General features: G+C 44.6%; 3 protein-coding genes across 5 annotated transcripts in view; 1 reads left to right on the top strand and 2 right to left on the bottom strand.

The window, feature by feature from the left end:
- ankrd6b (ankyrin repeat domain 6b) overlaps nt 1-11,110 on the top strand; it is a 65,063-nt gene extending 53,953 nt beyond the window's left edge. For 2 of the 3 annotated variants that reach the window (XM_084148927.1, XM_084148926.1), the window contains exons 10-16: nt 2,445-2,549; nt 2,660-2,758; nt 2,858-3,013; nt 3,413-3,565; nt 3,938-4,051; nt 8,813-9,077; nt 9,481-11,110. In XM_084148927.1, the coding sequence (XP_084005053.1) occupies nt 2,445-2,549; nt 2,660-2,758; nt 2,858-3,013; nt 3,413-3,565; nt 3,938-4,051; nt 8,813-9,077; nt 9,481-10,127 (1,539 nt within the window). In that variant the 3' untranslated portion in view covers nt 10,128-11,110. The remainder of the gene's footprint in view (nt 1-2,444; nt 2,550-2,659; nt 2,759-2,857; nt 3,014-3,412; nt 3,566-3,937; nt 4,052-8,812; nt 9,078-9,480) is intronic. The other variant, XM_084148928.1, reaches the window with a different exon arrangement.
- Nucleotides 11,110-12,355, bottom strand: lyrm2 (LYR motif containing 2). The gene is made up of 3 exons (XM_084148929.1): nt 12,263-12,355; nt 11,780-11,920; nt 11,110-11,694 (listed from the first exon to the last, which is right to left on the bottom strand). Exons 1-3 carry the CDS (start codon nt 12,326-12,328, stop codon nt 11,608-11,610), a joined length of 294 nt encoding a protein of 97 aa, XP_084005055.1. The 5' UTR covers nt 12,329-12,355; the 3' UTR covers nt 11,110-11,607.
- A 161-nt stretch (nt 12,356-12,516) lies between these two features.
- Nucleotides 12,517-23,542, bottom strand: part of LOC311106927 (midasin-like) — a 62,885-nt gene continuing 51,859 nt past the window's right edge. The window contains exons 88-101 of the mRNA XM_084149320.1: nt 23,130-23,425; nt 22,882-23,040; nt 22,691-22,792; nt 22,151-22,349; nt 21,821-21,988; nt 21,239-21,393; nt 21,031-21,120; nt 20,782-20,897; nt 20,424-20,598; nt 15,067-15,140; nt 14,848-14,962; nt 14,623-14,689; nt 13,922-14,064; nt 12,517-13,730 (exon numbers count right to left, since the gene is read on the bottom strand). Of these exons, the coding sequence (XP_084005446.1) occupies nt 13,545-13,730; nt 13,922-14,064; nt 14,623-14,689; nt 14,848-14,962; nt 15,067-15,140; nt 20,424-20,598; nt 20,782-20,897; nt 21,031-21,120; nt 21,239-21,393; nt 21,821-21,988; nt 22,151-22,349; nt 22,691-22,792; nt 22,882-23,040; nt 23,130-23,425 (2,045 nt within the window). The 3' untranslated portion in view covers nt 12,517-13,544. The remainder of the gene's footprint in view (nt 13,731-13,921; nt 14,065-14,622; nt 14,690-14,847; nt 14,963-15,066; nt 15,141-20,423; nt 20,599-20,781; nt 20,898-21,030; nt 21,121-21,238; nt 21,394-21,820; nt 21,989-22,150; nt 22,350-22,690; nt 22,793-22,881; nt 23,041-23,129; nt 23,426-23,542) is intronic.

The following is a 23,542-nucleotide window of genomic DNA, read 5'->3' as shown; positions in this document are numbered from 1 at the left end:
CTGCTTGGCAATGGTCTTGTAGCCCATTCCAGCCTTGTGTAGGTCTACAATCTTGTCCCTGACATCCTTGGAGAGCTCTTTGGTCTTGGCCATGGTGGAGAGTTTGGAATCTGATTGATTGATTGCTTCTGTGGAAAGGTGTCTTTTATACAGGTAACAAACTGAGATAAGGAGCACTCCCTTTAAGAGTGTGCTCTTAATCTCAGCTCGTTACCTGTATAAATGACACCTGGGAGCCAGAAATCTTTCTGATTGAAAGGGGGTCAAATACTTATTTCCCTCATTAAAATGCAAATCAATTTATAACATTTTTGACATGCGTTTTTCTGGATTTTGTTGTTGTTATTCTGTCTCTCACTGTTCAAATAAACCTACCATTTAAATTATAGACTGATCATGTCTTTGTCAGTGGGTAAACGTACAAAATCAGCAGGGGATCAAATACTTTTTTCCCTCACTGTATATATTTATATAGAAAACACTCATGCTGTGTTTGGACTTGAATATAGATACTTCAGGTGTTTGACTGGCGTTTTTATCTGTCTGAAATTCTCATATCGCCATAACACCTACCTGACATCATTCCTGTGGGTTGGCAGTAAAGGTGTTTCTGCGTTAAGTGCAAGTATGGGCAGAGTCCATAGGAGACTGCTATAGAGCTAGATAGCCATTGGCACTTGGAAGTGATAGGGAAATTGAGAGGCTAAACTAGTCAGCATTATTTGTGCTATTTTAGCTGTAGCTACAGTGCCTTCAGAAAGTATTCAGACCCCTTGACTTTTTCCACATTTTGTTACGTTACAGCCTTATTCTAAAATTGATAAAATTGTTTCCCTCATCAATCTACACACAATACCCCATAATGACAAAGCAAAAACAGTTTTTTTGAAATGTTTGCTAATTTATAACAAATAAAAAAACGGAAATATTACATTTACCTAAGTATTCAGTACTTTGTTGAAGCACCTTTGGCAGTGATTACAGCATCGAGTCTTCTTGGGTATGACGCTACAAGCTTGGCACACCTGCATTGGGGAGTTTCTCCCATTCTTCTCTGCAGATCCTCTCAAGCTCTGTCAGGTTGGATGGGGAGCGTTGCTGCACAGCTATTTTCAGGTCTCTCCAGAGATGTTCGATCGGGTTCAAGTCTGGGCTCTGGTCGTTGTCCTGTTGGAAGGTGAACCTTCGCCCCAGTCTGAGGTCCTGAGCGCTCTGGAGCAGGTTTTCATCAAGGATCTCTCTGTACTTTGCTCCGTTCAGCTTTGCCTCGATCCTGACTAGTCTCCCAGTCCCTGCCGCTGAAAAACATCCCCACAGCATGATGCTGCCACCACCATGCTTCACTGTAGGGATGGTGCCAGGTTTCCTCCAGACATGACGCTTGGCATTCAGGCCAAAGAGTTCAATCTTGGTTTCATCAGACCAGAGAATCTTATTTCTCATGGTCTGAGAGTCTTTAGGTGCCTTTTGGCAAACTCCAAGCGGGCTGTCATGTGCCTTTTACTGAGGAGTGGCTTCCGTCTGGCCACACTACCATAAAGGCCTGATTGGTGGAGTGCTGCAGAGATGGTTGTCCTTCTGGAAGGTTCTCCCATCTCCACAGAGGAACTCTAGAGCTCTGTCAGAGTGACCATTGGGTTCTTGGTCACCTCTGACCAAGGCCCTTCTCCCCCGATTGCTCAGTTTGGCTGGGCGGCCAGCTCTAGGAAGAGTCTTGGTGGTTCCAAACTTATTCCATTTAAGAATAATGGAGGCCACTGTGTTATTGGGGACCTTCAATGCTGCAGACATTTTTTGGTACCCTTCCCGAGATCTGTGCCTCGACACAATCCTGTCTCAGAGCTCTACAGACAATTCCTTCGACCTCATGGCTTGGTTTTGTGGGACAACTGTGGGACCTTGTATAGACAGATGTGTGCCTTTCCAAATCATGTCCAATCAATTGAATTTACCACAGGTGGACTCCAATCAAGTTGTAGAAACATCTCAAGGATGATCAATGGAAACAGGATGCACCTGAGCTCAATTTCGAGTCTCATAGCAAAGGGTCTGAATACTTATGTAAATAAGCTATTTTATTTTTAATACATTTGCAAAAATGTCTAAAAACCGTTTTTTACTTCATCATTATTGGGTATTGTGTGTAGATTGCTGAGGATTTTTATTTATTTAATCCATTTTAGAATTAGGCTGTAACGTAACAAAATGTGGAAAAAGTCAAGGGGTCTGAATACCTTCCAAAGGCACTGTATATCCCTACTTACTCAAGAAACCTTCACTAATTGAATCATTTGCATTTGCTCCATGTAAAGAGCTGGGCAGACTAAAGTACGGTAAATAAAAACAGGACCTTCAACCAATCAATGTCCGTCAGTAAATGTAAAGCCTCAGTGAATAAAAAACTGGCCCTTAGTTCTCACACTGCTCTCCCTCTGTGTATTCAGGTCCAGAGCTTCACCCGAGGCAGGAGTATGAGGAAGAGGAGGGACAAGCTGATGGCTGAACGCCGAGCACAGTCTGTGCCCAGGGATGAGATGCTCCCCAGGAAGGTATAGTTACAGTACAGCTGACCATCTCACTCTAACTGTGTGCACGGGCACATGCGTCAAGATATGATAACACAGATGTGGAGATGTTCCAGTTTTGTTGTTCCTCACAGGACAGTGCATCTGCTGCTGACGACACCCACAGCAGCGACCTCGTCGCCCGCAAACACGAGGTGATCGAGGCGAGCACAAACAGGAAGCTCAAAGAGAAGGTCATCTATTACCTTAACCTTCTAACAACAGCACATGTTTACCCAGGTGAAATATGTTATTCATATTAAACAGATGGAATATGTGATATATTGTTGCAGCCCTCCGTCTCTGACCCCCTCCGCCGTAGAGAGAACAAACACAGAGAGAAGAGGCGGGGCAAACTGCGTGGCTCCTCCCCCCAGCCCCCGCCTCACAACCACAAGGCCTATCAGCTGTACACTCTGTACCGTGGCAAGGATGGCAAGATCATGCAGGTGGATAGAAAGAACACACAGACAACAGAGCTTTTGTTTTACATTTTTCATGTGATGCTATGATTTCATTATGCTTACACTTCACTTTTTAAAGTTTAATGTTGCTTTTAAAGCACTGTGAATGGAGCTACTAGCAGATATTTTCTGTCATGTTGAAACCTTGTAACAGGCTTTGCTGCTATATTCTTCTATGTAGAAAACACATATTACAGTCGGAGCAAGGCCCTGCGACAGACCAGCATCCTGTCCAGGAGGTGTACTTGTACATCTAGCTGCCTCATGCTACAGGCCATTCTGGCTCGGACAAGACTTATGTACTTACTAATTAATTATATTTCAGTTTGAGTTTGTGTCTGCTATCAAGTGGATCAGTGCCCATGGTTGGTTTCTGTGTCCCAGGCGCCTATCAATGGCTGCCGCTGTGAGCCTCTGATCATCAAGCTGGAGAACCAGCTGGAGGCCACCAAGGAGGAGATGAAGACAGAGATCCACACGGTGCAGGACCTGATGAACAACAAGATGGGACAGTTGGACCGCAAGAACAAACATCAGGTACATAATAGACCAGGGTCCTGTTCATTAAGGCGTTTTCAACTTTTTGCAACGTAAACCGAAAATTATAGTTTCTTATTGGACCAGTCCAGGACAGGTAGACCAGTCCCAGTTTCAGTCCATTCTCTTCCGTTTGGTGCCTAATGAATACTACCTACATCCCACAAGCCTCTGAAGTCACAGCAGTGGATGTGGGGCAGGCATGCATTCATAATTTGCTGATTTTGCCTATTAATGAAATGAAGTGTAATGTTAGTCAAGTCAAAAACAGCTGTGAGCTTTTCTTTCACAACCGGTGTCTTGCATTTATTATGACAGCTTTATCAGGCTCAGGCATTTAACTCTATGTGGTTTGTGATTGTGTGGTTCTAGATCCGTGCTCTAGATAAGATGACAGTAGAGAGGGTGTCAGCAGAGAGGACAGAGTGCCAACACAGGATCGACCAGAGGGCCATGCAGGAGAGACAGGAGGGGGAGAAGAGACAGGTAATACTAACAGCAGTGTCAACTCACTCAACACAGCAAGAGAGGCGGGTCTCAGATGGACAAAACACTAGTTCCCATACCTTCATGTGCCATCATTAAACTTTTTAATTCAAGGTTGTCGTGAATTTTTTAAAATATTACAACAATGCTTTAAAGTAACTGCCCAGTGATTTCAGATTTCTATTAAATATGACCTATAATTACTTACAATGTGAGTGAAATAGTTTTCCTTCCCAAATTGTTTTAATTAGGTATGTTAAAAAGCATATTTTCTATGTTGGAATGGTGTGTGCGTACCCCAACAACAGAATGGTGTGGGCGTATACCGGTCATTAAGAATATTCACCCAAGTAGACCGCTGATTGGCCAGCTCATCCTCCTCTAGACCTAGCACTACATAGCTGATTCAAATAACCAACTCATCATCAAGCGTTGATTATTTGAATCCGCTGTGTAGTGCTATAGCAAAAAACTAAACGTGCACCCAGGTGGGGCCCCAGGACCGAGTTTGGGAAACCCTGCTCTAGAACGCTGATTGGCCAGCTCATCCTCCTCAGGGAGATGACATCATGTTCTATGAGGAAATAGCAAGCATTTTGAAACTGACTGTTTGAGATACAGTGCCTTGCAAAAGTATTCATCCCCCTTGGCGTTTTTCCTATTTTGTTGCATAACAACCTGTAATTTAAATTGATTTTTATTTGGATTTCATGTAATGGACGTACACAAAATAGTTGAAATTGGTGAAGTGACATTTTAAAAGAATTCTAAAAAATAAATGCTATGAAGCCCCTAAATAAGATCTGGTGCAACCAATTACCTTCAGAAGTCACATAATTAGTTAAATAAAGTCCAGCTGTGTGCAATCTAAGTGTCACATGATCTGTCACATGATCTCAGTATATATACACCAGTTCTGAAAGGCCCCAGAGTCTGCAACACCACTAAGCAAGGGGCACCACCAAGCAAGTGGCACCATGAAGACCAAGGAGCTCTCCAAACAGGTCAGGAACAAAGTTGTGGAGAAGTACAGATTAGGGTTGGGTTATAAAAAATATTGGAAACTTTGAACATCCCACGTAGCACCATTAAATCCATTATTAAAATATGGAAAGAATATGGCACCACAACAAACCTGCCAAGAGAGGGCCACCCACCAAAACTCACGGACCAGGCAAGGAGGGCATTAATCAGAGAGGCAACAAAGATAACCCTGAAGGAGCTGCAAAGTTCCACAGCGGAGATTGGAGTATCTGTTCATAGGACCACTTTAAGCCGTACACTCCACAGAGCTGGGCTTTACGGAAGAGTGGCCAGAAAAAGAGCCATTGCTTAAAGAACAAAATAAGCAAACACATTTGGTGTTCGCCAAAAGGCATGTGGGAGACTCCCCAAACATATGGAAGAAGGTACTCTGGTCAGACGAGACAAAAATTGAGCTTTTTGGCCATCAAGGAAAACGTTATGTCTGGCGCAAAACCAACACCTCTCATCACCCCGAGAACACCATCATGCTGTGGGGATGTTTTTCATCAGCAGGCAGGGACTGGGAAACTTGTCAGAATTGAAGGAATGATGGATGGCGCTAAATACAGGGACATTCTTGAGGGAAACCTGTTTCAGTCTTCCAGAGATTTGAGACTGGGACGGAGGTTCACCTTCCAGCAGGACAATGACCCTAAGCATACTGCTAAAGCAACATTTGATTGGTTTAAGGGGAAACATTTAAATGTCTTGAAATGGCCTAGTCAAAGCATAGACCTCAATCCAATTGAGAATCTATGGTATGGCTTAAAGATTGCTGTACACCAGCGGAACCCATCCAACTTGAAGGAGCTGGAGCAGTTTTGCCTTGAAGAATGGGCAAAAATCCCAGTGGCTAGATGTGCCAAGCTTATAGAGACATACCCCAGCTTGCAGCTGTAATTGAAACTTGCAGCTGTAATTGCTGCAAAAGGTGGCTCTACAAGGTATTCACTCTTCTGTTTTTTGGTCTTATTTCTTGTTTGTTTCACAAGAAAAAATATTTTTCATCTTCAAAGTGGTAGGCATGTTGTGTAAATGAAATGATACAAGCCCCCCCAAAAAATCAATTTTAAGGGGGGGGGGGGGGGTGAATACTTTCGCAAGCTACTGTACAAGTTTGAGGTGTGTTTTTTAAAGTTATATTTCTCCAATTAATGCTTTGGCCACAAATACGAGTATAGGACGAGTCAACAACATTATTTAGATATGAGTTAACAGAATATTAACTTTTAAAAGTGAGAAGAAAACAAAAAGTCAGTTATTTTAACACTTTTAGATAATAGATAGTATACTGAACAAAAATATAAACGCAACATGCAACAATTTCAACGATTTTACTGAGATACAGTTCATATAAGGAAATCAGTCAATTGAAATAAATTCATTAGGCCCTAATCTATAGATTTCACGACTGGGCAGGGGTGCAGCCATGGGTAGGCCCACCCACTTGGGGAGCCAGGCCCACAAAAGGGCTTTATTACAGTCAGAAATACTCCTCAGTTTCATCAGCTGTCCGGATGGCTGGTCTCAGTCGATCCCGCAGGTGAAGTAGCCGGAAGTGGAGGTCCTGGGCTGGCGTGGTTACACGTGGTCTGCGGTTGTGAGGACGGTTGGACGTACTGCCAAATTCTCTAAAACGACGTTGGAGGCGGTTTATGGTAGACAAATTAACATTAAATTCTCTGGCAACAACTCTGGTGGACATTCCTGCAGTCAGCATGCCAATTGCACGCTCTCTCAAAACTTGAGACATCTGTGGCATTGCGTTGTGTGACAAAACTGCACATTTTAGAGTGGCCTTTTATTGTCCCCAGCACAAGGTGCACCTGTGTAATGATCATGCTGTTTAATCAGCTTCTTGATATACCACACCTGTCAGGTGGATGGATTATCTTGGCAAAGGAGAAATGCTCACTAACAGGGAAGTAAAAAATGTGTGCACAAAATTTGAGGGAAATAAGCTTTTTGTGCGTATGGACAATTTCTGGGATCTTTTATTTCAGCTCATGAAACATAGGACCAACACTTTACATGTTGCGTTTATATTTTTGTTCAGTATACAGTTGAAGTCGGATGTTTACATACACCTTAGCCAAATACATTTAAACTCAGTTCTTCACAATTCCTGACATTTAATCCTAGTAAAAATGCCCTGTCTTAGGTCAGTTAGGATCACCACTTTATTTTAAGAATGTGAAATGTCAGAATAATAGCAGAGAGAATTATTTATTTCAGCTTTTATTTCTTTCATAACATTCCCAGTGGGTCAGAAGTTTACATACACTCAATTAGTAATTGTTTAACTTGGGTCAAACGTTTCTGGTAGTCTTTCACAAGCTTCCCACAATAAGTTGGGAAGTTTTGGCCCATTTCTCCTGACAGAGCTGGTGTAACTGAGTCAGGTTTGTAGGCCTCCTTGCTCGCACACGCTTTTTCAGTTCTGCCCACAAATTTTCTATAGGATTGAGGTCAGGGCCTTGTGATGGCCACTCCAATACCTTGACTTTGTTGTCCTTAAGTCATTTTGCCACAACTTTGGAAGTATGCTTGGGGTCATTGTCCGTTTGGAAGACTCATTTGCGACCAAGCTTTAACTTCCTGACTGATGTCTTGAGATGTTGCTTCAATATATCCACATCATTTTCTTTCCTCATGATTCCATCTATTTTGTGAAGTGCACCAGTCCCTCCTGCAGCAAAGCACCCCCACAGCATGATGCTGCCACTCCCGTGCTTCACGGTTGGGATGGCGTTCTTCGGCTTGCAAGCAGTCCCCTTTTTCCTCCAAACATAACGATGGTCATTATGGGCAAACAGTTCTATTTGTTTCATCAGACCAGAGGACATTTCTCCAAAAAGTACGATCTTTGTCCCCATGTGCAGTTGCAAACTGTAGTCTGGCTTTTTTATGGCGGTTTTGGAGCAGTGGCTTCTTCCTTGCTGAACGGCCTTTCAGGTTATGTCGATAAAGGACTCGTTTTACTGTGGATATATATATACTTTTGTACAAGTTTCCTCCAGAATCTTCACAAGGTCCTTTGCTGTTGTTCTGGGATTGATTTGCACTTTTCGCACCAAAGTACGTTCATCTCTAGGAGACAGAACGCATCTCCTTCCTGAGCGGTATGACGGCTGCGTGGTCCCATGGTGTTTATACTTTCATACTATTGTTTGTACAGATGAACGTGGTACCTTCAGGCGTTTGTTAATTACTCCCAAGGATGAACCAGACTTGTAGAGGTCTATATATTTTTTTCTGAGGTCTTGGCTGATTTCTTTTGATTTTCCCATGATGTCAAGCAAAGAGGCACTGGTTTAAAGGTAGGCATTGAAATACATCCACAGGTACACCTCCAATTGACTCAAATGATGTCAATTAGCCTATCAGAAGCTTCTAAATTCATGACATCATTTTCTGGAATTTTCCAAGCTGTTTAAAGGCACAGTCAACTTAGTGTATGTAAACTTCTGACCCACTGGAATTGTGATACAGTGAATTATAAGTGAAATAATCTGTCTGTAAACAATTGTTGGAAAAATGCATTGTGTCATGCACAAAGTAGATGTCCAACCGACTTGCCAAAACTATAGTTTGTTACCAAGAAATGTGTGGAGTGGTTGAAAAACAAGTTTTAATGACTCCAACCTAAGTGTATGTAAACTTCCGACTTCAACTGTATATACCCTGCTGTTTCTCTGTCACGAAACCTCTTCTTGTCTTGGCCTGCCCTTCAAGCAGGCATCAGTGGTGAACGAGCTGAAGAACTGGTGCATGGCCAAGCTCCAGAACATTGAGGTGCGCTTCGCTGGAGACCCCCGCAACGCCAAGCTGCGTCGGTCCTCATCCATGGCTGAGGGCCTGTGTGAGGTGGACCCTGGGGGCAGCGTCCAGTGTCTGGCCCCCCACACCACTGACCTCACCGAGGGAGACCCCAACACGGCCGCCACAGAGGACCCCTCAGCCAATCATAACTTTGTGGTTCAGGTGGACAACTCTCCAGGTACGGTTCAAACAGAACTCAGTGAAATAGCCAGTGCTCTGAATTACTACTCTTATGCACATGCACGAACGCACACACACAATGAGAGGGAACTCATTTCACACAGATACAGGCTTATGTAAGCGTTACATAATCTAAGTATATTATTCTTAGGTCAAACCCTTTTTTAGAAGTAAATAACAGAGAATGTGGCCCAAATACAACATTTTTACAGAAATGCTAAAATTATAAATTTGCCTTTGGCAGGTTAATTAATGTATCATCCTAATCTATCACACTGCATTTGAAGATGGCAATCTCACTGGAACTAATTTGAGTAATCATAAATTATTTATTGTGTGCCGTGCTCTAAGGTTGATTTAATTCTAATTCACTTAATAATTGCCTCTTGGAAATCTTCCAGATGGTGATAAACATCACAAGCGAGAAAACATCTCCTCCCCAACTCCCGCTTTATCCCTTTCCCCATCTCCCCAAGTGGTGCGGCCCAAGGAACGCTCGCTGTGTTCTACTGACCCCTGCAGGCCGTTCCAGGGACTGCAGGACGTGGCACTGCTGGAGTTGGGATCAAGCAGCAGAGGCAACAACCACCGGGCCAGCAGCCTGTCCCCAGCCACCGAGCGCCGCTGCAGCAACAGGCAAGACAAGGACTGCGACAGGGAGAGGGATAGAAACAGGGAGAGGTGCAGGGACAAGGGCAAGCACCACAAGAGGCAATCCCAGGGCAGGACAAAGGCCAAGGGGGACAAGGGGGCTTCGGTGGGGCAGGCCGAGGGGACTCTGGGGGTGTTTGGGGAGAGAGCCGTGGAGAAAGGCGGGGGTGAGGGCTTTGCCCAGGAGAGGGAGAACATGCACGCCCTGGAGGTGACACAGTACTTCTTTGAGGCGGTGTCGACCCAGATGGAGCACTGGTATGAAAGGAAGATCCAGGAAGCCAGGTGGCAGGCAGACCAGAGGGCCCAGGCAGACAGGGCTGCCCTGCTGGAGAAGATAACCTACCTGGAGGACGAGCTACTCATGCTCAGGACTAACAGGCATGACGACAGCTAACACAGGCACACCACTGCAGAATTTAGAGTTAAACCTTCAGAACAGCAAAAATCATCATCTGAGCTCATTACAGATGGCGACCTGGATCCAGTGGACCCACTGACCAAAATAATTGTCATTGACCGAATTTAGCTGATTTCATACTTATGGCAAATAATGTCATTCAACAGTATAAAATCATCTGTATAGTAACTTATTTTAAAGACATGTTATGGCATGCCAGACAATTCAGTAGAATGTGGTCTTGTTATTAATGTGTTTTGTTCTATACATCTGGGCAGCTCCTGTGTTTGTGCTTTGTAAAACCCCTAGATTTACTGATAGTTATTTACAGTGGATTTTGTCATGGTGCCATCATGGAACTGATGCACGTACACACCTGGGCACAATGTTACGCTGTCCTAAAGTCAACATGCCAATACTTTTTATCCTGTGATGAGAAAGCCTGTTATGTGAAAGATTCTGTCAGTTTGCTTATGGAAAATGTGGGTCATTTTTTGTGACATTGTGAATTTGTATTCAATGAGAGAGTAGAGAAAGACAAGCGCAGACAGCTTCAGAAATAGTTGAGTTAGCCAGGATGCTTAAAATATCAGTAGAATAAGCTACTGCAAGCTTTCATACAGGTATGTGACTTACAAGGGTAACATAACTCACGAGAATTCATCCAAACTGACAATGTCTTAACTCATACACTTTTGTGCCAACCCACTATTTCTTTGATGGTAAAAACCATAACATCCTAATACTTGTCCTTAGCACTAAAATGAGTTACTGTTAAGACCCTGTTTGCATGATGAAAAGTATTTTTGTCTTCTGAAATAGACCTGTGCATACAGTAAATTAGTTAGTGCTCATGTGTGACATTTGTTCTGTTCATGTGTGAGGTTGTGGTACATTGATGTCTTTGTTGATATGAACATACATTCAGTGTAATAAAGTAGATGTAAAATGTATTTAGTAAAAAAAACTATAGACAAACTACAGAATATATTTTTGTTTTATGTTCAACATGTACATAACATATTTCATGAGGGTCATCTGGACACAAACAACTTTACAATAGCCCAACATGAGCCCCATGGTATTATTATGTCAGACATGATTGCAAATGGCATATCACACATGGCTCTCGCAGCTTTCCTCAAAATTGAATCACAGCTGGCGTTCTGAAAGCGTCACCACTGCTCGACATGGACATGTTGATGGCAACCATCTGATATGGGACTCCCCATGACAGATCTCATATGGTCCAAATCCCATTATGTACCAGACACTAGCAGTTTTAGGAATACATCGATAAGAACGGCAACGAGCTGGTCTGGCCAAATGCCAAGGTGCTTCTACAGTAAGTGGTGTACTGATTCCTATGGCTTTCATGCTGCCAATCCACAGTCCATTTGAGGCAGCATAACAAAGCCTCTGGGATTCACTTCCAGCATTTAAATGGGTTGATTACCTCAGTCCCACACAGGTGAAATTATTTCTTAACGTTAGCCAATGCAAGGGATGACTGTAGCTCATCATGATGCATGTTTGCCTGTGTGATCATCATTCGGATGGCGTCCTAGATATACAGAGACAACAATGGTTAGAACAGGGATAGAACACAGAATGACAATTTCAGACACCTTGGCTTGACCATATCTCACCTGATTTGTGGTATTTTTATTCCTCTTGAACTCATCTCTCGCCCAATCCCTCAGGTATTTTCGGTCTCCCTCGTCTGGCACTTGTCTGATGGTCCTCATCATGTTTCTGTAGAGACTCAACACTTTCTGCCTCTGTAGAAACTGTAGAAATAGACCAGAGGAAGCAAACAACCAAGCAAGCTAGCTAGCAAGTTACCTGGCTAATTTATCAACAATCATATTAGCAGAGCAATATTCGGAGGGAGAAAACGTTAACAAAAAAAGACATGGTATTAGCTACGTAGTGAGGATATTACACTTAAAATCAGATGAGCAAGCTATCTAACTAGAGCTGCTGCTGAAATGCTAGCGTTAGCTAGCTAGCTGATCATGCTGCCTTGGCTATTTCCCAAATGTGAATGTCAGAGAACACTATCTAGTTGGCAGTAGTACACTAACCGCATGGTTTACAGTTCATGATACAGATTAATATTTATTTATTACCTGTTTTAATGTAAGCGCTGCCGCGGGTAACCTTGAGCTAGCCATGATGTGAATTGTAGCAAACATGGGTGTCGAGGCAGCTCTACAGCTGATCTGTTTTGGCAGTCAACATAGATAAAAATATAAATGTCGCCCTCTTGTGGGGTGGAGTACTTATTGAAAATCAATTTCTTCAGGGGCCATAAAATAATACTGTATGTAAATTGGCTACTACCAAATACAGTACATATTAGATAAAACAATGTGCTCAAAACACAGATTAAAAAGTTTATTATCATCATACAATGTATCATGTCATATGATGTGATTTATGGATGGAATGAAGAAACAACTTCCATGAATATCATATGTTCGCTTAAAGTTACAACTGTATTCCAAAGGGACACAGCAATGACATTTCCTAATGGTGTCTTCATGGCAGTGAATGAACCTCATCTTCAGTAAGATGTAGTGGATATGTCTCTTTGACCAGAGAAATGGCATCGATTGGAGCGTTTATCAAAATTGTTATTAGCAGTCCTTGTGCTTAAATTTTCCCAAAACCTTGACCTTTATTGAGAGAGAGAGAGAGAGGGTTAAGCTTTGTATTAATAACACATTTGGGCAAAATGATAATTTCCATGTAAACAATGGATTCCTTTTATAAGCACATGGGTGTTAAGTGAGATGCATTTCTTCCAAGGCACAATTTTGGGATTACTTTTGAAATGGATCAAGACCATAGCAGCATGCTTTTTCTTTTGCCATGATATAACGAAGGGGGTGCTTTTTAACAGTTGTGCAAAAACAACTTCATCACAACACTACTGTCACCTCCATACATTAACAGATGATGTGTTCACACGGAAGCAGGATGACTTGATGATGAGCATGTAACACAGAAAACATCCATACAACACAAAGGGGGTTATAGTACACAGGGGAAAGAGGTACAGTATCTCTTCACTGAGATTGTTTACACGGAAGGGAATCACATTTTGTATCCTTTTCTATCATTTGTTATACACGTGTAAGTTAAAGCAATGGTTATTACATTGCGAAATAACTTCCAGAATCCCCCTGGCCTGAAGACAAGGACTAAACAGCGGAAGTCGCTATCAAACTCTATATCAAACTCTACAGTCTACAAAAATTACAGTAAAAAATAAGAACAAAAAGGCACATATACAGCGGCAATTCCGTCTTTCTTTGCGAGTCCCGTTTGTTTTTGAGTCCGTGTGTTGTCGAGAGGCTAGCAGCAGAGAGGCGTTGTGGGGTTGGTTGCTGCCTTCTAAGATGGCTTCTACTGGTCGGTTGCCGTAACGAGTTCGAACCACTGCCTCAGTGCGTCACTCAGGGTTTCTGGCAAGGCGTTGACGTCCCGCAGGATCACGTAGAAAGGGAAGGGGAACTCCTCCATGTAGGAGCGGATCTCAGGCATCTCTCCCGGACCTTTGAAGATGGGCACCTTGATGTCCAGGATGGAATCCTGTAGAAAAATGACATAGGAAATGCCAATAGGAATATTGTAAAAAATTTGAGGGAATAGTTCTATATGAATATCATCTATCTTATAGTGATTTGATTATTCACATTAACAAATGTAGCATGTAAATTAGATTTTGCATTTACTATCCACAGTCCTTGATACATAACATGGATTCCATCTAAGTCCCTTACCCTGGAGTTGGGGTTGTCAAGCACCACGAAGATGACAAAGACATTGGCGTTGCGAGCCGCCTGCACAGCCGCCGTCACCCTCTCCTTCCCCTCCAGGAAGAGCCCTCTGCCGTCCGACACAATGAGCAGCAGCTGGGCTGTCTCTGTGGGGGGGAGAGAGAGCGAAAGAGGGAGGGAGGGAGACGGAGAGAGGAGGGAGAGGGAGCAAGAGCGGAGGAGGCGGTCAGTTTACACTTGCACCACAATGGCCCTGGGTGTCTGCTTACAGGTTCAAGTCCTCTGGGCTGCAGAGGGAGAGCAGTGAAAGCTCAGATACCAGCTCTGCACTGTGATCTTCACCACAGCTCAATAGAGGACATGTTAGCTTCACCAGGGGCACTGTAGTAGGAACAATACCCTGCCTTTGAATAACAATCATTGTGCTCTGCTCCTCCCCTACTGTTTCACACAGGGCTTGTTTGTTGGACATCAAATACAACCAGGGCATGGACCCCATAGGCTCAGAGAACAATGCAATCAGTGGGCATTGATTAATATGTCAACTCATTACTGTAAGGAATAGTGAGATCTAAACCCACTTGAATACATTAGCAAATGAAGAAGGGACTAGGGGAGGCCATTCTCGTTTATAGTAATGATACTAAACATTCTTATTGTATTGATCAAGTCAAAGGAGATGCTGCACCACCCCAGTACATTACCTGTGTTCATGGATCCAAGGCTGTGCTGCTTGGCTGCTACAAACATGTTGGCTGAGGTCTCCAGGAACTAAAGGATAGGAGCACAATGTGGCGGTCAGTCTCAAACAAGAGTACCTCACTAAATATATTTGATTTAATATCACAGACCGTAAACAAATGGGCCTGGAAGGCCTTCAATTCATGAAAACAGTAAGATATCAAGCAGTAAAAAAAGAGGGACCCCACCTGGGCTATCTGGGTCTTTTTCTGCTGGAACTGACAGAGCCTCAGTATCCTAGCGCCTGACTGGTCGTTAAATTGTTGTTGGAACGGATGGAGCAGCTGCACCGTCTCACCAAAGCTGAGGTGACAACCAAAACATTTAACAAATGTAACATCACTGTCTGGGGAAGAGCAACACATGGACATCAATATTAATTACTCTACAGAGGCCGCTCATCTCACCTGCACACAGACACCTGCCCGACCTCCAGGAGAGTGAGAGCGTTGACAATAACAGACAGGGATTCAAAAGCCAGCTGTGACACACGGGAGACAGAGGTGAGACATTAATGAGACATTGTGCGTTTCCCAAATGGCACTCTATTCCCTATATAGTGCACTACTTTTGAACAGAGACCCATGAGCCCTGGTCAAAAGTAGTGTACTATGAAGGAACATACAGTTGAAGTCAGAAGTTTACATACACTTAGGTTGGAGTCATTCAAACTTGTTTTTCAACCACTCCACACATTTCTTGGTAACAAACTATAGTTTTGGCAAGTCGGTTAGGACATCTACTTTGTGCATGACACAAGTAATTCTTCCAAAATTGTTTACAGACAGATTATTTAACTTACAGTGAGGGAAAAAAGTATTTGATCCCCTGCTGATTTTGTACGTTTGCCCACTGACAAAGAAATGATCAGTCTATAATTTTAATGGTAGGTTTATTTGAACAGTGAGAGACAGAATAACAACAACAAAATCCAGAAAAACGCATGTCAAAAATGTTATAAATTGATTTGCATTTTAATGAGGGAAATAAGTATTTGACCCCCTCTCAATCAGAAAGATTTCTGGCTCCCAGGTGTCTTTTATACAGGTAACGAGCTGAGATTAGGAGCACACTCTTAAAGGGAGTGCTCCTAATCTCAGCTTGTTACCTGAATAAAAGACACCTGTCCACAGAAGCAATCAATCAATCAGATTCCAAACTCTCCACCATGGCCAAGACCAAAGAGCTCTCCAAGGATGTCAGGGACAAGATTGTAGACCTACACAAGGCTGGAATGGGCTACAAGACCATCGCCAAGCAGCTTGGTGAGAAGGTGACAACAGTTGGTGTGATTATTCGCAAATGGAAGAAACACAAAAAAAAATGTCAATCTCCCTCGGCCTGGGGCTCCACGCAAGATCTCACCTTATGGAGTTGCAATGATCATGAGAACGGTGAGGAATCAGCCCAGAACTACACGGGAGGACCTTGTCAATGATCTCAAGGCAGCTGGGACCATAGTCACCGAGAAAACAATTGGTAACACACTACGCCGTGAAGGACTGAAATCCTGCAGCGCCCGCAAGGTCCCCCTGCTCAAGAAAGCACATATACATGCCCGTCTGAAGTTTGCCAATGAACATCTGAATGATTCAGAGGAGAACTGGGTGAAAGTGTTGTGGTCAGATGAGACCAAAATGGAGCTCTTTGGCATCAACTCAACTCGCCGTGTTTGGAGGAGGAATGCTGCCTATGACCCCAAGAACACCATCCCCACCGTCAAACATGGAGGTGGAAACATTATGCTTTGGGGGTGTTTTTCTGCTAAGGGGACAGGACAACTTCACCGCATCAAAGGGATGATGGCCATGTACCGTCAAATCTTGGGTGAGAACCTCCTTCCCTCAGCCAGGGCATTGAAAATGGGTCGTGGATGGGTATTCCAGCATGACAATGACCCAAAACACATGGCCAAGGCAACAAAGGAGTGCCTCAAGAAGAAGCACATTAAGGTCCTGGAGTGGCCTAGCCAGTCTCCAGACTTTAATCCCATAGAAAATCTGTGGAGGGAGCTGAAGGTTCGAGTTGCCAAACGTCAGCCTCAAAACCTTAATGACTTGGAGAAGATCTGCAAAGAGGAGTGGGACAAAATCCCTCCTGAGATGTGTGCAAACCTGGTGGCCAACTACAAGAAACATCTGACCTCTGTGATTGCTAACAAGGGTTTTGCCACCAAGTACTAAGTCATGTTTTACAGAGGGGTCAAATACTTATTCATTAAAATGCAAATCAATTTATAACATTTTTGACATGTGTTTTTCTGGATTTTGTTGTTGTTATTCTGTCTCTCACTGTTCAAATAAACCTACCATTAAAATTATAGACTGATCATTTCTTTGTCAGTGGGCAAACGTACAAAATCAGCAGGGGATCAAATACTTTTTTCCCTCACTGTATAATTCACTGTATCACAATTCCAGTGGGTCAGAAGTTTACATACACTAAGATGACTGTGCCTTTAAACAGGTTGGAAAATTCCAGAAAATGATGTCATGGCTTTAGAAGCTTCTGATAGGCTAATTGACATCATTTGAGTCATTTGGAGGTGTACCTGTGGATTTATTTCAAGGCCTACCTTCAAACTCAGTGCCTGTTTGCTTGACATCATGGGAAAATCAAAAGAAAATCAGCCAAGACCTCAGAAAAATAATTGTAGACCTCCACAAGTCTGGTTCATCCTTGGGAGCAATTTCCAAACGACTGAATGTACCACATTCATCTGTACGCAAGTATAAACACCATGGGACCACGCAGCCGTCATACCGCTCAGGAAGGAGACGCGTTCGGTCTCCTAGAGATGAACGTACTTTGGTGCGAAAAGTGCAAATCAATCCCAGAACAACAGCAAAGGACCTTGTGAAGATTCTGGAGGAAACTGGTACAAAAGTATATACACTGCTCAAAAAAATTAAGGGAACACTTAAACAACACAATGTAACACACTTCTGTGAAATCAAACTGTCCACTTAGGAAGCAACACTGATTGACAATACATTTCACATGCTGTTGTGCAAATGGAATAGACAACAGGTGGAAAATATAGGCAATTAGCAAGACACCCCCAATAAAGGACTGGTTTTGCAGGTGGTGACCACAGACCACTTCTCGGTTCCTATGCTTCCTGGCTGATGTTTTGGTCACTTTTGAATGCTGGCGGTGCTTTCACTCTAGTGGTAGCATGAGACGGAGTCTACAACCCACACAAGTGGCTCAGGTAGTGCAGCTCATCCAGGATGGCACATCAATGCGAGCTGTGGCAAGAAGGTTTGCTGTGTCTGTCAGCGTAGTGTCCAGAGCATGGAGGCGCTACCAGGAGACAGGCCAGTACATCAGGAGACGTGGAGGAGGCCGTAGGAGGGCAACAACCCAGCAGCAGGACTGCTACCTCCGCCTTTGTGCAAGGAGGAGCAGGAGGAGCACTGCCAGAGCCCTGCAAAATGACCTCCAGCAGGCCACAAATGTGCATGTGTCTGCTCAAACGGTCAAAAACAGACTCCATGAGGGTGGTATGAGGGCCCGACATCCACAGGTGGGGGTTGTGCTTACAGCCCAACACCGTGCAGGACGTTTGGCATTTGCCAGAGAACACCAAGATTGGCAAATTCGCCACTGGCGCCCTGTGCTCTTCACAGATGAAAGCAGGTTCACACTGAGCACATGTGACAGACGTGACAGAGTCTGGAGACGCCGTGGAGAACGTTCTGCTGCCTGCAACATCCTCCAGCATGACCGGTTTGGCGGTGGGTCAGTCATGGTATGGGGTGGCATTTCTTTGGGGGGCCGCACAGCCCTCCATGTGCTCGCCAGAGGTAGCCTGACTGCCATTAGGTACCGAGATGAGATCCTCAGACCCCTTGTGAGACCATATGCTGGTACGGTTGGCCCTGGGTTCCTCCTAATGCAAGACAATGCTAGACTTCATGTGGCTGGAGTGTGTCAGCAGTTCCTGCAAGAGGAAGGCATTGATGCTATGGACCGCCCGTTCCCCAGACCTGAATCCAATTGAGCACATCTGGGACATCATGTCTCGCTCCATCCACCAACGCCACGTTGTACCACAGACTGTCCAGGAGTTGGCGGATGCTTTAGTCTAGGTCTGGGAGGAGATCCCTCAGGAGACCATCCGCCACCTCATCAGGAGCATGCCCAGGCGTTGTAGGGAGGTCATACAGGCACGTGGAGGCCACACACACTACTGAGCCTCATTTTGACTTGTTTTAAGGACATTACATCAAAGTTGGATCAGCCTGTAGTGTGGTTTTCCACTTTAATTTTGAGGGTGACTCCAAATCCAGACCTCCATGCGTTGATACATTTGATTTCCATTGATCATTTTTGTGTGATTTTGTTGTCAGCACATTCAACTATGTAAAGAAAAAAGTATTTAATAAGATTATTTCATTCATTCAGATCTAGGATGTGTTATTTTAGTGTTCCCTTAATTTTTTTGAGCAGTGTATATCCACAGTAAAACGAGTCCTATATCGACATAACCTGAAAGGCCGCTCAGCAAGGAAGAAGCCACTGCTCCAAAACCGCCATTAAAAAGGTTTGCAACTGCACATGGGGACAAAGACCGTACTTTTTGGAGAAATGTCCTCTGGTCTGATGAAACATAAATAGAACTGTTTGGACATAATGACCATCGTTATGTTTGGAGGAAAAAGGGGGTTTCTTGCAAGCCGAAGAACACCATCCCAACCGTGAAGCACGGGGGTGGCAGCATCATGCTGTGGGGGTGCTTTGCTGCAGGAGGGACTGGTGCACTTCACAAAATAGATGGCATCATGAGGAAGGAAAATTATGTGGATATATTGAAGCAACATCTCCAGACATCAGTCAGGAAGTTAAAGCTTGGTCGCAAGTGGGTCTTCCAAATGGACAATGACCCCAAGCATACTTCCAAAGTTGTGGCAAAATGGCTTAAGGACAACAAAGTCAAGGTATTAGAGTGGCCATCACAAAGCCCTGACCTCAATCCTATAGAAAATGTGTGGGCAGAAATGAAAAAGTGTGAGGCCTACTAACCTGACTCAGTTACACCAGCTCTGTCAGGAGGAATGGGCCAAAATTCACCCAACTTATTGTGGGAAGCTTGTGGAAGGCTACCCGAAATGTTTGACCCAAGTTAAACAATTTAAAGACAATGCTACCAAATACTAATTGAGTGTATGTAAACTTCTGACCCACTGGGAATGTGATGAAAGATATAAAAGCTGAAATAAAGAATTCTCTCTACTATTATTCTGACATTTCACATTCTGAAAATAAAGTGGTGATCCTAACTGACCTAAAACAGGGAATTTTTACTAGGATTAAATGTCAGGAATTGTGAAAAACTGAGTTTAAATGTATTTGGCTAAGGTGTATGTAAACTTCAGACTTCAACTGTACATTGTTCCTGCAGCAAACTGACTAAGGCAGGGGTAGGCAACTAGATTCAGCCCCAGCTGATTTTTGTCGGAGCGGCTGGTCGGGGGGCCAAAAAGAGATTGTATTTGAAAATAATAATTTCATACCTTGATTACATTGAGACACGATCACGTCTCTTTTCTATTCGTTGGAATACTTGATTAACAGATTTCCTAAATTAAACTCATTCTTAGCTTAATTCCTGGTGATTTGAAGCTTTATTTGTTGCGAAAAACTTTGGGGGGCCAAATAAAATCACTTGCGGGTCGGTTTTGGCCCGCGGGCCGCCTGTTGCCGACCCCTGCTCTAAGGTTATTGTGTCCACTCATCCCTCTGAGAAGCCCTACTGTACCTGTTTGGAGTGGTTGTCCACCATGCTGGAGGAGTCGTCCACAGCCAGACAGATCTGGTACTCCCTCTTGCTGGGCTTGGTCCTCCTCAGCCAGATTTTGTCTTTACGGAACTGACTGGCGATGTAAGGGATCACCTTCCGCATGTTCAAACGCTTCCCCGTGCGGAAGTCTCCTCTGTGACACAGCGAGAAAACAGAATAAAAAAATTTGCTAATATGTGTACTGAAATTAAAAAGAAAAAACATGATTTAAAATGAGAAGAGCAAAATATAAATGAATGAATAGAAAAGGTTACAAAAGCCTGTAACTGTTCTGGTCTGTGATCTCCCTGAATGATCTGTTGCGGTAGGTACTCACTTGAGCTTGGCGGCCTGCGTGGGCTCTAGGATGAGGCGGAGCTGCTCACACAGCTGCTGGGACAGGGCCGAGGTCAGAGTCTGGTACTGGTGCCACATAGCTGCCGCTGCACTCTCCTATAGGGCAAGACCACAGCATGAGTTACACAGAGATCTGAACTTCTAGTGGTAGGTGATTAGAACAGAGAATGACAGGGTAAATAGTGTCCGGTATTGTGAATGTTTTGCAGGACATCCAAAGTGCTGGTACCTCCTCCCGGTCTCCAGGGGCCTGTTTCATCCAGGCTTCCAGCTGCAGCTCCATCTCCCTCCTCAGTTCCTCTGGGTCGCGGACTGGGTTCTGGACACACACACACAAACATTCAGCTAATCTTATACAGAGTGCTCCAGAGCTTTCTGACAGATCTGTTTCTTTAGTAGTAGAGCACTAAGCAGGTCTCAGATCATCTCTCTGGTACCTGCAGTGTGTCTATCAGCAACTCTGGGACGGTGTGGATTGTAGACTCTGTGCTTCTCTCTTGGTGCTCTTCGTCACTGTGACCCTTTGTGTCTTTTGGCCTCTCCTCGTCTTCCTCACACTGCCTCTGAGCCTCCAGCTCTCCGCTGTCTAGACCTACAGTGGAGAACAGACAGTAACATTTACATTTACATTTTAGTCATTTAGCAGACGCTCTTATCCAGAGCGACTTACAGTTAGTGAATACATTTTTATTTTTATTTTATACTGGCCCCCCGTGGGAATCGAACCCACAACCCTGGCGTTGCAAACGCCATGCTCTATCAACTGAGCTACATCCCTGCCGGCCATTCCCTCCCCTACCCTGGACAACGCTGGGCCAATTGTGCGCCGCCCATGAGTCTCCCGGTCGCGGCCGGCTGCGACAGAGCCTGGATTCGAACCAGGATCTCTAGTGGCACAGTTAGCACTGCGATGCAGTGCCTTAGACCACTGCGCCACTCAGGAGTAAGACACATTAACAACAGGCAAACACACACGCACCCACACACACACAAGTGAGATGAGGAGATGGTTAGAGCACCTTTCTGTGATGCTCTGTTCGACTCCAGCTGCTCTGGCTTCAACTCCTGGGCCTCAACAGCCTGCAGGTTCTCTTCCTGCTCCTCCGTATCCATAGCAATGTCCTCATCCTCTTGGACCTCCTCTTGGGGGGCTCCGGCTGGTTTCTGCTGGTCTGCACTGGCAACATCTGTAAAATGTCAAGAGACAAGGTTTTAGAACGGTACCAGGACACTTGGAAGGGAAGCTGACGTCTTCAACGATCGTCTTCTAATGATGATAAAAGTGTGACGGGAACTCTGTGGTATGGATATCTGTGCAGTGAGTGTTCGGTGGTGTATTGCTGCCTCACCGAATGTCTGTGTGTCGTAGGCCGTCTCTCCCTGTTTGATGTGCTCATACAGGTCGGACTCCTGCTGGGCCTCAGTCTGGTTGTTCTCCTGCATCTTCTCCTTACTGCTCTCCACCGTGCGCAGGCGCTTGTTGATGCGCTCGTTGTAGTCGCCCGTCGAGCGCTCGTTTTCCGCCTGCCCCGGCTTCCTCTTGAAGCTCTGGAACAGCCAGGTCAGAATAAGAACACATTTGGAAATATATTGCTCATCTTAAAAACCCAAACGGAATTTGATCACGTTTTGAAATGTTTCGGTCTCACTTCACCTCAAGAACATACTGTAGAGCCGGGTGTCAAACTCATTCCATGGAGGGCCTAGTGTCTGCAGGTTTTAGTTTTTTCCTTTCAATTAAGACCTAGACAACCAGGTGAGGGGGGTTCTTTGCTAATTAGTGACCTTAACTCATCAATCAAGTACAAGGGAGGAGTGAAAACCCTCAGACACTCAGCCCTCCGTGGAATGAGTGACACGTGCTGTAGAGATTCGTAGACCAGACATACCTGTGTCTTGCTCTGGCTCTGTTTCTGAGAGGACATCCTTGCCATGAGTTTGGACTCGTGTCCCTCTGACTGACTGGCATCAGCCGCTCCACTACCATGCTCCTGGACAACACAACAACACAAGAGGGTCAAGTGTGTGCATTTAATCATTTCCATGGGCTGTAAATGGGTTGGGTGAGGTGGGTGTGTACCTCTTTAGCTTGGTCTCTCTCGGATGCCTCCCCTGCCAGCTCCACGGCTGTTTCACTCTGGACATTCTCCTCTCCCGTCTGACCGTCCGTTTTGTGCTCCTTCCGCTCTGCGGACTCTGGCTGCTTCTCATCCTCACCCGCACCCTCCTCTTCCTCCTCCTGTGGGCAATGACGAAGAAAGGTGTTAAACACCAGACTAGCAAAACAATCTGGATCTCCAAGGTGCAAGAAGAGACAAGTCATACAACCTTTGGTTTCTGGCCTTCGTTTGCAGGGATGGCCATGTCCTCCTCTTTCCCAGCCTCCCGTCCTTCGTCCTTCTCAACCTCCTCCTCCTCCTCCTCCTCCTCGGCCGCCTCTTTGTCCTCCTCGGTTTTCTCTCCTCCACCTCCCTCTTCCTCCTCAGTCTTGGGTTCCTGGCCTTCCTCCTCTCCTTGTTTGTCTGTCTGATCTTCAGCCATCTCCTCCGCCCCTCCCTCCTCCTCCGCTCCCTCCTTTTCGTCCAGCTCCATGGGCTTCTCGTCAATGTCCAACGGGTTTTCCTCTGGAGGAAAGAAACTCAATTGTCAGACACTGGTTCTGTGGTGTCTCCACCTGTTCCTCTCCAGACATGGGTTCAAGTAGTATTTGTCTTCTTTCAAATCATTTAGCTGCGCTTAAA

Source organism: Coregonus lavaretus (assembly GCF_964263955.1).
Source record: "Coregonus lavaretus genome assembly, chromosome: 31".
In the NCBI taxonomy this organism is placed as follows: domain Eukaryota; kingdom Metazoa; phylum Chordata; class Actinopteri; order Salmoniformes; family Salmonidae; genus Coregonus; species Coregonus lavaretus.
This window is presented reverse-complemented; position numbering and strand designations above follow the sequence as displayed.